The 12554-nt window shown below is 36.5% G+C and overlaps 1 protein-coding gene across 1 annotated transcript in view; it reads right to left on the bottom strand.

Annotated features, from left to right (window-relative positions):
• Positions 1-12469, bottom strand: part of stxbp3.L (syntaxin binding protein 3 L homeolog) — a 28926-nt gene extending 16457 nt beyond the window's left edge. The window contains 6 exon segments of the mRNA NM_001096618.1: positions 3195-3295; positions 3457-3535; positions 5140-5216; positions 6603-6684; positions 8134-8183; positions 12399-12469. Of these exon segments, the coding sequence (NP_001090087.1) occupies positions 3195-3295; positions 3457-3535; positions 5140-5216; positions 6603-6684; positions 8134-8183; positions 12399-12444 (435 nt within the window). The 5' untranslated portion in view covers positions 12445-12469.
• Positions 12470-12554: the final 85 nt, after the last annotated feature.

Genomic DNA, 12554 nt, shown 5'->3' on the forward strand with positions numbered 1-12554 from the left:
CAATTCACTTAAATAACGAGACTGACAAAAGAAAATGTACACATACAGGCAACCGTATACCTCTAGTGCTTCATCATAACATCAAAAGTGTTGTGCAAAGAACTGTTCCAGTTAACTAAACACTTAGCGAAGAGCTGGCTTTCACCTCCTTGAATTTCCTATGTTCTGAACACCCAAAGCAAAGGACAGGAAGCTCATAATAATAGAGGCAACTAGCAAAGAAACAAAAAGGAAACAAGCTTTTTACTGTTTCACATAAGCCTTCCTATCTTACTTGTTTCCACTGGAAGGCAAACAAATCCATTAGACTAGCCTGATTCTCTGTTTTTCCTTTAAAGTTTATCAATGAGGAAAGCACCTAACCATTAAATTAGGGCAAAGTCCTGCGCTACGATCTCTCTTCTGCGGTAGCAAATTTTTATAGTCGTAGGTAATCTACAACTCACCGTGTCCTAGATGAAGATCTGTAGCTTCAAATCAAAATAAATGCAATGGTTTTCTATTAGATGCTGGTTTTGTATTTTTTCAAATTTTAATTGTTTTTATCACTATGTATTTATGTCATATATATGTATATCACTTATTGGTGCTGCCACCTGAGGTGCTTGAACAGGTAAATGCAGATATGAGTCCGCTGAGGTATGAACAGCAGGTTTACAGGGTACATATTCTGCATAATTATTAGTGCTAACAGTACCAACCGAGAAACCAGTGCCAAAGCACTGCACTGTACTGTACTGTATACAGATCTACTTTATTATGCACTCTATGCCCACCTCCAACACACGTTCTTCATATTCCCCCTGTATCCGGCAGACTCATACAATACACTTTCCTCTATCCTACTACAAATAAAGTTTGCCCTCAGCCCTCTTTCCTTCACCCCTCAGACCATGCATCCTCCCATAGTCCCTCATGATCTGCTCTAAACGTGAACATAAATGCAACAATCCATATAAGTTTGGAAACTGGGTCAACAAACTGGAAAATGAGGTTCAATGTTGATAAATGCAAGGTTATGCACTTTGGCAAAAATAATATAAATTATAACAAACAAGGGAAAGTTGTGCTCACCACTATTTTTTAAAACCATAAGGCGGGGGTGCAATGAGGCTGTGTGTAGTTTGCAGTTATGCTGGCCAGATATGGGATGACTTTGACGTAGTTGGCCAGCTTAAATATATTGCAATATATGGACAAACAATCCCTGTTTTGTTTAAAGGGTAAGGCATTTTTTAGTAGCAGTATGCACAAAATGTCGCTGTCTTAAATATATTGATAATGGGTTGAGTGCAGAGGACTCTTGTATTTGACTAAAAATAATATAAATGCAAGTTATACACTAAATAGCAGTGTGTTGGGAGTTTCCTTAAATGAGAAGAATCTTGGGGTTTTTTTTGTAGATAACACGTTGTCTAATTCTGGGCAGTGTCATTCTGTGGCTACTAAAGCAAATAAAGTTCTGTCTTGCATAAAAAGGGCATAAACTCAAGGGATCAAAACATATTTATGCCTCTTTATAGGTCACTGGTGAGGCCTCATCTGGAGTATGCAGTTCAGTTTTGGACTCCAGTCCTTAAGAGGGATATAAATGAGCTAAACTTGTTAGAGGGATGGAAAATTTAAAGAATGAGAGTAGACTGTCAAGGTTGGGGTTGTTTTATCTGGAAAGAAGGCGCTTGTGAGGGGACATGATTATACTTTACAAGTACATTAGAGGACATTATAGACAAATAGCAGGGGACCTTTTTACCCATAAAGTGGATCACCGTACCAGAGGCCACCCCTTCAGACTAGAAGAAAAGAACTTTCATTTGAAGCAACATAGGTGATTCTTTGCAGTCAGGACAGTGAGGTTGTGGAATGCACTGCAGGGTGATGTGATGGCTGATTCTGTTAATGCCTTTAAGAGTGGCTTTGATGATTTTTCATTTGGAGGGGTTGAACTTGATGGACCGGATTTAACTATAACTATATGGCAGCCAGACTGCTCCTTCCAGGTGCCAAATATGCAGAAACTGTATGAGGGGGGCCATTACTTGTGTATGGACACCTCTTTGTACTGCACCTGAACAAATAGAACAGCAGGAAGTGAAAAGGAGACTCATAGCTGTGGCTCATCTTCACTTCCTTTTGGATAAAGGAGGCATAATATTTATTATTCTTTATTTATGCCAACACCAACATGCTTACACAGCTAATTTTGATATCATGTTTAGACACACTCTACGGTGAATTTCCTCAGAAGCCAATTAACCTGTCTATAGGTTTGTGGGTATTTGGGAAGAAATTATGGTACTCAGAGGAAAGCCATGCAGATGCAGCACAGTAAAAATTTGCAGTAAACTGACATGTATATTGTACAGCTTGCTTTCTAAACAACTCCTGCCCAAGACTCCCTTTGCACAGCCCATCCACTATCTATTTTCCCTGCAGGACTATAGGCATAGTTCAGTCAACAGTTCTGCTGAAGGCAATCTGCAGTTCACATGCCTTCAGGCATTTAGGGAGTTATTTATCAAAATCCAAATCTATCTAATTATTTTCTGAAATATAATCTGATCAAATCCACACGGGTTATTTCTCCTTATTTATCAATACATTTTCCCGAAAATTTCCTGTATGTGAAAAAACTCGGGGGGGGGGGGGGGGGGGGGGGGGAGGGAAAAAAAACCGAGAAAAATTTGAACCGTACAAATGTTTTGGATTTTCCGCCCGAATACCAAAAAATCGTTCTAATTATTGCACGAAACCCAGCGCAGATCAGGATATCTTCGGGACTTCTCCCATTGACTTATATACAACCTCGGCAGGTCTGAGATGCAGGATTTTGACTTTTTCCATCCTCGGGGTATACTAAATCCCGAAAAACGTGAGTTTTTTTCACTTGAAATTCGATTTCAGTGTCAAAAAAACTAAGATTTTTCGCGTTTTTGCCATTTGGAGCCCCTTAGACCATGTTGTAAATCACCAGCCATATGGTAATAAGCATGAAAACCAGGTGCTACATTGAAAAATTATTTTATATTACTATACAATTATTCTATCAAAGTAAAGAAAAATACTTAATACATAATCAGGAAAATTGTTTACTTTTACATCTTTTAAGCATTTTGTTGATACGCTCATTAAAAACCCTTTATTTTAGTGCATTTCAGTCTGGAGAGAGTATTGCATTAAATTAAGGAATTTACCTGTGACTCCTTGGGGAAAAATGATATGCTGATCTCCTTACACTTTTTTATTGCCTTGGGATGACAGGACTTCAGCTTGCTGAAAAGGTTGTCAGGACAAACTGTAAAACAGAATGCTAATGAAACAGGCTCTGATTTGTTCAGATTATTTAAAGAATCACCAGCTAAGTACAGACAAAAGGGAAGTTTCATAGAGAAGGGAAAGGCATCAAAAAAGTCACCTTAAATTATTTCATTATTAAGCCAGAGAGGGTCCACTCACCATCACTGAAATAGACATAAGCAGCTTTGTATTTGCTGGTAAATTTACTGTTGAAGTCATTCACCAAACAATCTACAGACTGAAAAAGATAGAAAAAGAAAATGTCTGTGTACTGTTTAAAGTAAGTCCTTATTTCTATTCCTCAGACATACTACTTATAAACTTTTTTTTATTTCTGGAAGTTCAGATAGTGTTTATGCAATTTTCTACATTAACCCAACTGAATAAACCCAGGTCAAAAAAAGGGGGGGGGGGTGGGCTTACAATTTTCCTTTCTTGCACCTTTTCATGCAAATGTGGGTACTAGGCACTAATTAGTTACCTTACTATTATATTATAGTTAGGGATGCACCGAATCCAGGATTCGGTTCAGGATTCGGCCAGCCCTCTGCCTTTTTCAGAAAGATTTGGCTGAATCCTTCTGCCCTGCCGAACCGAATCCTAATTTGCATATGTAAATTAGGGACGGGGAGGGAAATTGCGTGACTTTTTGTCACAAAACAAGGAAGTAGAAATTGTTTCCCCTTCTCACCCCTAATTTTGAGTGAATTAGCTTTTTATCTGTGTGCTAGGGTCCAAATTATCCTAGCAACTGGGCACTGATTTAATTGGAGACTGGAATATGAATAGGAGAGGACCTGAATAGAGAAATGAGTAATAAAAAAGCAGCAATAACAATACATTTGTAAATTTACAGAGCATTTGTTTTTAGATGGCGTCAGTGACCCCCATTTGAAAGCTGGAAAGAATCAGAAGAAAAAGGCAAATAATTTAAAAAACTATAAAAAATAAACAAAAACCAATTGAAAAGTTGCTTAGAACTGGCCATTCTATAAAATATTGAAAGTTAACTGAAAGGTGAACCAACCCTTTAAAATCCAGACATAAGCCAGAAGGTGAACATCCTCTTTAATTGCATGAAGGCCCAAGGCACATGTAAGGGTAGGACTACACGGACGTTTTCGGCATGATCGGACGTGCTGGGACAAAACGCCGGCGACAAAATAAGGTAAGAGATAGAAATGTTGGATGAAGTCACAGCGTTGATCCGACGCGACACACCTGTTGCTGGCGTTTTGTCGCAGCGCAACGGATCGCACCAAAAACGTCCGTGTAGTCCTACCCTAAAGCATTTTGCAACTGTTACTCATTTTTTGTGTTTTTTTAAAATAGTTTAACCATTTATTTTGCAGCTCTCCAATCTGGAACTGTAACTTAAATGTCCTAACTAGGAAGCTGTTTGGTTGTTAGAATGAAGGATAGAGATTAGAGAATGCCTAAATAGAAGATAACTGTGGAAAAATGAAAAAAGGATTTTATTTTTTTTTTGCTACCGGGGTCCTTGACTGGCTGAAAAGATGCAGAGAAGAAAGCAAATAATTTAAAAACAATAAAATGAAGCCTAGCTTCATGCTGCTTGTGTCTTCCCCAGATGTATTGGCTAGAAAATGAAATTGTCAGCTGCAAATAATAATATATTATCCAAGTTAAAGCCATTGCTTATGCTTGTGTCAATGCATACTAGCACTAATTGTAAAACATTTAGCAAAGAACCCAGGTGATCACTATGCTGCTAATAGCTCTGTTGGACATGTTAGTCACATGAAAATGCAAGAGTCAAACACAGAAAAACATTCTTTCCATCTACAGAAAAGTATAAAACGGATATTTACTCATACAAACCTTTTCAGTAGGAGATATAAAGTAAATGGCTTTCATGTGTTCAACTGGTTGCCGTATTTTAAAAATGTCCTCCACCACTAGAAAAAGCATTTGAAAAAAAAAAAAAACATCTTATTTTTAATAAAACTGGAAAGATATATGTCAGAGCGTAGTATAAAATAACATACTCCTACTGTGGGGAAATGGATAACCCAGAACTGATGTGCCATATTTAATAATGAAAATGGAGTAATTTTATACTGTATTTATATTCATAGTTTTGTAGAATGAATTCCATTCTAAATCAGTCAGCAATATAACTTTAATTGCAAATGATTGTAATGGATTGTAACTTTCATTTAAAAAAAAAAAAAAAAAAAGCATAATTGTCTGTGCCCTGTGACTGAATAAATAATTGTACAGGGGAAATGGCTGGGTTTCTCCTTGATGTTTTCGAGATATTTCCTGAGCATATGATGGATCTTGCTTCTGAAGGGCAGAAAAACATACAGACAGGTTCATTCTTTCACTGTATGAAATCTCCTACGTAATTGTGTGTGTGTGTGTGTCTGTACATGTCTGTTTTCCCATGACAGTATCCCTTTAACACTAGTATTAGGCAGTTCACCTTTAAGTTAACTTTTAGTATGTTATAGAATGGTCAATTCTATGCAACTTGTCAACTGGTCTTCATTATTTCTTTTTATAGTTTATATTAATTATTTGCCTTTTTCTTCTGACTCTTTTTAGCTTTCAAATGGGGGTCACTGACTCCATCTAAAAACAAATGCTCTGTAAGGCTACACATTTTGGGGCAGATTTATCAAGGGTTGAATTCTGAATTCATGAACTCGAAATTCGACCAATCAAAATTTATTAAAAATAAAAATTAAATTTTCTAAACTCCAACTTCATCCCAGGGTGTTTCGTACTGACTAAAACAGTCATTCAGCAGGTTTCAGGTGGAGAATAGTTGAATTTGAGTTCTTAAAGGGCCAGAGTATGATAAATCTCGAAAATCGAATTCGATTTTTTAAAAAACTCGACAATTCTCTAGTCGAATTTGACAGTTTTGGCCATAAAAAAACGTGAAAATTTGAAATTCGAATTTTCAATTCGACCCTGGATAAATCTGCCCATTGTTGTTATTGATACTTTTTATTACACATCTTTCTATTCAGGCCATCTCCTATTCATATTCTAATTTGGATCCTAGTAACCAAACTGCTGAAATTGCACACTGAAGAGCTGAGCTGCTGAATAAAAAGTTAAATAACTCAAAAGTTACAAATAATGAAAAATTAAAACTAACTGCAAATTGTCTCAGAATATCACTCTCTACATCATACTAAACATTAGTTTGAAGGTGAACCACCCCTTTAAGTGTACATAATGTATACTCCATAGTAAACTGAAGTTAAATGGAACACGGCAGAATATCCTAATTATGGGTTGAAAGGTTTCTAAAACCAGGGAAAACATACCCGTTATACCCTGTTGCAACAAGTCCGTCATCTTGCAGCATGATGTCAGCAATTTGGTTGTGAAATGATCTAATAGCAGTATCTAGAAATAAAACAGATCACATATTTCTTTGGAATTGTAAAAGGAACAATAAAGGGCAGGTCAATGGAGATTAAAATTTGAGTTTTACTGCTAGAATTTTTAAGAAATTTCTAAACCTCATGAATTCCAATTTTCAAAACTGAAATGTTCGAGATTTACTGAGAATTTTTATTTATTTGTTTTGCTTTTACAGAGCTATTCATGCCTTTCTGTTCTATACAATGCCTACACAATCCTGTCTACTGAGCAGTACAGCAGCCACTGGGAAAAGAGCATGGTTTCTGCCACCATTGAGCACTCTGCAACCGCCAGCTAGAGTCCTGCAGCGGGTCGGGTACCCGCAAAAACCTGCAGTATCCTGCGGGTTGCAGGATGAAGTTTCGGGAGCAGGTATAGACGCGGGTCGGCAGGTTCTTCTGGTTTGCGGGCTTCTCAATAGCGAGTTTTACTCTTTTTTTTCTGATCACACCTACTTCTAATGACGTCAATTCCGATTTACAATGACAGCACTCCCTGTTTTACTCCTTTTTTTCGGATCACGCCTACTTCTAATGAGGTCACTTCCGGTTTACAATGACAGCACTTCCTGTTTCTTGATGGTCAGCAGGTCGCGGATCGAGTTGCGGATAAGATACTTGCGGGACGGGTAGCGGGACCAAGCATGTTGCGGGTCGGGTTTAACAAATTGGTTCAGCGCAGGACTCTACCGCCAGCCCTATCATAGTAAGATGATAGCTGCTCCTTGTTTAACCAGTGGCTTTGAGAATGAGTGGTTTCATTTTACAAACGGTATATAATAAATAATGAATAAATATAACAAAGCAGTTTGTTGTGCTGTAGCAACATCTGCAAGTTTTAAAGTGAAACTGCCAGTACTTTTTAAATCATGTATTCTTTCATAAACATTTTAGTTTTCATGAAAGTGATGTTTTTCAGCTGGTTTTACTGCTAACTATCAATGGACAATAAAGGCCTATTGTATCAGTGGGAAATGCTACATAAAAATGAGAACAGTGTGTTCTATAAGGAAGTAAGTGCTTAATATAAGAAACAAGCTTGCCATATATGGGACTGTGTATTACAGCATTTTTCAGGGGTAGTTAGAGCTACCTCTCATTTCTGGGTTGGGTGATGAATGAAATCAATAAATATAGGTGGAACACCTAAAGTTGAAAATGATAACTCAAGTGGTCCAAGTGGTGAAGATATTTTCTTAATAAAGATTTTTTTTTTCATTTTATAACACATTTTGTGGTGACCTATGAGTGCCTATGCTGTTTTTGTATACATAGGGGTTTCCTGGGAATCCCAACAATTACTGACAGAAATCATCACATACTGTGTTATACATTGTCACTGTGTCTGTTGAGTAGTAACACAGCAACTACTACAATATTAATGTACTGATTAGAAAAGAGGCCAAAGTAATCCACATTGTGTTCAAATTACCTTCCATTCATCCTTGTTCCTGCAGTCATCCAAGACTTCGGCTTTTATTTCTGTAAAACAAAACAAAAATATAGTCAATATAAAAACAAACTTCGAAGACTGAAATATAAACGCACTGAAAACATCGAATATGATGCTGTACTTTGCAAAATTCCTAGGGACATGTCTTATACTATTTCATAATAACCGATGGCAGCATTGGTTAAAGGAGAACTAAACCCTAAAAATGTATATGGTTAAAAATGCCATATTTTTCATACTGAACTTATTGTAACAGCCTAAAGTTTATGCCTTTAATTTCAATGCTAGAAAACTATTAAGTAAATGAGGCCCAGAATGTTCAGCTCAGAAAGAAGAATTACAAGAAAAACATCACTTTACAATTTAGCATTTTGTAGCATAAATACAAATGTGTAAGCTAGTAGTGTACAGTATGTATAACCATGTGTTTGCTGTAGTTATATAAGCCATAGGTTTTTAAATCAATTCCCCCACTGTGATGTCTGGACAATAAAAGTCCTTGGCATTTTAAAAGTGGGTTTAGTATGTTATACAATGGCCAATTTAAGCGACTTTTCATTTGGTCTTCATTATTTATGTTATAATTTTTAGTTATTTGCCTTCTGACTCTTTCCAGGTTTCACTATTGTTATTGTTACTTTTTATTACTCAACTTTCTATTCAGGCCCTCTCCTATTCATATCCCAGTCTCTTATTCAAATTAGTGCACGGCTGCTAGGGTAATTTGAACCCTAGCAATCCGATTGCTAAAATTGCAAACTGGACAGCTGGTAAATAAAAAGCTAAATAACTCAAAACCACAAATAATAAATAATTAAAACAAATTGCAAATACATTCTCTGCATCATACTGAAAGTTAACTAGAAGGTAAACAACCTATTTAACTACACAAAGTCCCAAACAGTCCCACAGGCCCGATATAAAGCACCTCTCTATGGCACTTTAGGGTGAAGACACACAGAGCTACTAGAAGCAGCTACTTGTCACTGTTACAAAATGCCAGAAAATACCCTGCTATAGACAATGCTGAGCATTCCCTCTGCTAAAACACATGTAGAAACAATTACCAGTTAATTATCAGCATTGTCTAGTTTTGTAGTTGTTACAAGTAGTTGCTACTCGTAGCTCTGTGTGCATTCACCCTTTGAAGGTTTTCATTGCCCTTTGAGGTCAATCTCTACTCCCATCGTGAAAGTGTTAAACATTCAAACATAGTGCTTGTATGTTTGTTTGGGTGGATGCTCAATTTACTGTTATTTCTGAAAACATCTAACCACTCAATTGCCCAAGCGCTAAAATTATGTAACATATTTTGTTATTAGTTCCAGACCACTAAACCCCAGACACGTCACCAAATTCTTCATCCCAAGAAAGGGAGAAACACTCCTGTCAGCTACTGATGTAACTGATAAGTAAAAAAAATAACTTTTTTTAATACCACACTTTTCATTTTCATTTTGTGCAGAGGAACCTTGTTAATTTCCAATCCTGTACGGGGGGTCTGAAGTTCTCTCCAGCACCAAATCTTAATTTCTTACTGTTTTTGATAATTTTTTTTTCTTACCAAGCCCACCATTGATCATTAGTTACGGATGTGTCTAACAAGCTGACAGGATAGGTAGAAAAACATTAGGGGGCTGAGCACTAGGGAGTGAAGAACAGGCAAAGTTCAACCATATGGTGCCAGAAGATCTTCAGCATAAAATAAGGCAGGTGGAGTTCAGGATTAAAGGGGTGGTTTACTTGTACATTAATTTTTAATATGTTATAGAATGGCTAATTCCACTATTCATATTCTTATTCATATTCCAGTCTCTTATTCAAACCAATGCATGGTTACTTGGTTAATCTGATTCCTAGATTGCTGAAATCCAAACGGGAAAGCAGCTGAATAAAAAGCCAAAAACAGGAATAACCACAAATAATAAAAAAAAATTAAATATCAATCTCTACATCATGCTATGAGTTAATGTAAAGGTGAACAACCCCACAAGCCACGAGTGAAAAACTAGAAAAATGATCAGAATAGTGTGCATACAATCTAGTAAATACCAAGTGGTGAGGCAGAAACGTATACTGTACTCTAAATTTGGCACCAAAGTGGCACTGTGGCATCAGTGTGGAGTGCCCATGAAGGTGCAGAGGTTCTGGTTACTGTGCACAGACCGGTACACCCTGACACAAACACCACAAAGAATTTATATTATTGAGAAATAAATGAAGGACAGACAAACCACAGCATGTTTAGAAAGAACACAGTGCTACAGAGAACTTTTATATGGAAGCTTTTACTTCCTGTCCCATTTCTTCCTGCTTCCAACTTATTAAATATTTCAACCTTATAGTGCTAATGGATACTTGGATCAACCTGCACATCACTACACTGCAAGGACCAAACATGGAGTTGTTTCAGCCTCCCTGTTTAGCTCAAGAAATAACAAAAACTATAGATTTTTTTGAATAAACAATAGGCAAAAAGTACCTATATGGTACAAGGGTTATACTGCCCCTTTAGGTGCTTCTTTTTCAATGTAAAAGCCTTAACAGTGCAGCCTGTGTTTATAATTGAGGTTTTTCATGCCTTTTATTACATTAGCTACCCTCTGGACTTCTATCCACACTGCGTGCAGCAGAGTAAATGTGTAAATGCTCTAATCTACACTGCTTTTAACACAGACCGATATTGTACTGGCATTAACTTTTACTTACTGTCCCTGCTTGCCACAGACAAAGTTTATCATCCAGAGGTACTGCTACGTTACATTAACCACACAAGTAGCCTACATGTTTTAAAGCAAAATGTATACATTTACCTACATCCAGTACCTATAATAGATTTCATCTGATGCTTTTGATGCTCATATTGCCACAGCTACTGAAGTTCCGCTGTACATTACACTATATAAACAAGTACACTGTACATTAGATTCTGCCCTTGATAAAAACATTCCAGTTGCAAGTTAGGATTCCAATACTTAACATATCTTAATTGTAATCTGAAACCTACAAATAACTTTTCCGCTACAGATGTCTAACAGATCTACAGGCCAAGACAGTACACTCTTTTTTCAAATATTGAAATTTTGGAACATTTCCTTGGCTACTATTTACAGAACTGAAGTCACAGGATTAAAAAATAATCCAGCGGTAGAGGAGATGAGGAACAAGAGGAAACAATTACTATTTATATTTGTATAAAAGTTGCAACCAACTGCGAATCAGCAATTGTTGCCCGTTCTGCTTCATGTTATTTCCAAAGGCATAATAATAGCAAGGGATGAGCACTGACTGCTCATTGACATGCAGTTACCCCAAATACTGGGAGATAGAAGGTGATATAATATGTATACACATATAGAGGTCAGATAGTTGAGAGATAGAATATATATATATATATATATATATATATATATATATATATATATATATATATATATATATACACACATAATATAGAGGTCAGATAGAGACAGATGATAGATATATATATACACATATATAATAGATAGAGACAGATGATAGAATATATATATATATATACACATATATAATATAGAGGTCAGAGACAGATGATAGATAGAATATATATATACACATATATAATATAGAGATCAGACAGATGATAGATAGAATATATATATACACATATATAATATAGAGATCAGACAGATGATAGATAGAATATATATACACATATATAATATAGAGATCAGACAGATGATAGATAGAATATATATACACATATATAATATAGAGATCAGACAGATGATAGATAGAATATATATACACATATATAATATAGAGATCAGACAGATGATAGATAGAATATATATACACATATATAATATAGAGATCAGACAGATGATAGATAGAATATATATACACATATATAATATAGAGGGCAGATAGAGACAGACAGATGATAGATAGAATATATACACACGCATATATAATATAGAGATGAGTGCAAAGAAACAGTTGAGCTACAGATAATAAACATTTAAAAACGAAATGACAAATACATGGTATTAAAGCAGATGTGCTTGACTGGTGCACAGAAGTTGTATGCAACAATAAACAAGTCATGATAGAATGGAGATACATTGGCCAGGGAAACTTGCTAAAGTCTGAAATGCCCATGATTCTTGTAAAACCCGTAACCCGACCCCTTGCATACAGCTAGAGGGCATTTAGTGACGTGTCATTGTGTGACATAACCCTACACCCCCTGACGTTTCACTCACTCTGCCACACTGTGCTCTTCAGTCCAAAATCCGTGCCTGCCGCCATGTTTCCTCCCACGGATCTGGGGTCTCGGAAAGCAGTCCCGTTCCTAGGCCCGCCCCCGGGTCTTTAGACCACGCCCCGTGAAAGGCATTGGCGGCCGAAGGTTTTTTTTT

This window comes from Xenopus laevis, chromosome 4L, assembly GCF_017654675.1.
Source record: "Xenopus laevis strain J_2021 chromosome 4L, Xenopus_laevis_v10.1, whole genome shotgun sequence".
Classification (NCBI taxonomy): domain Eukaryota; kingdom Metazoa; phylum Chordata; class Amphibia; order Anura; family Pipidae; genus Xenopus; species Xenopus laevis.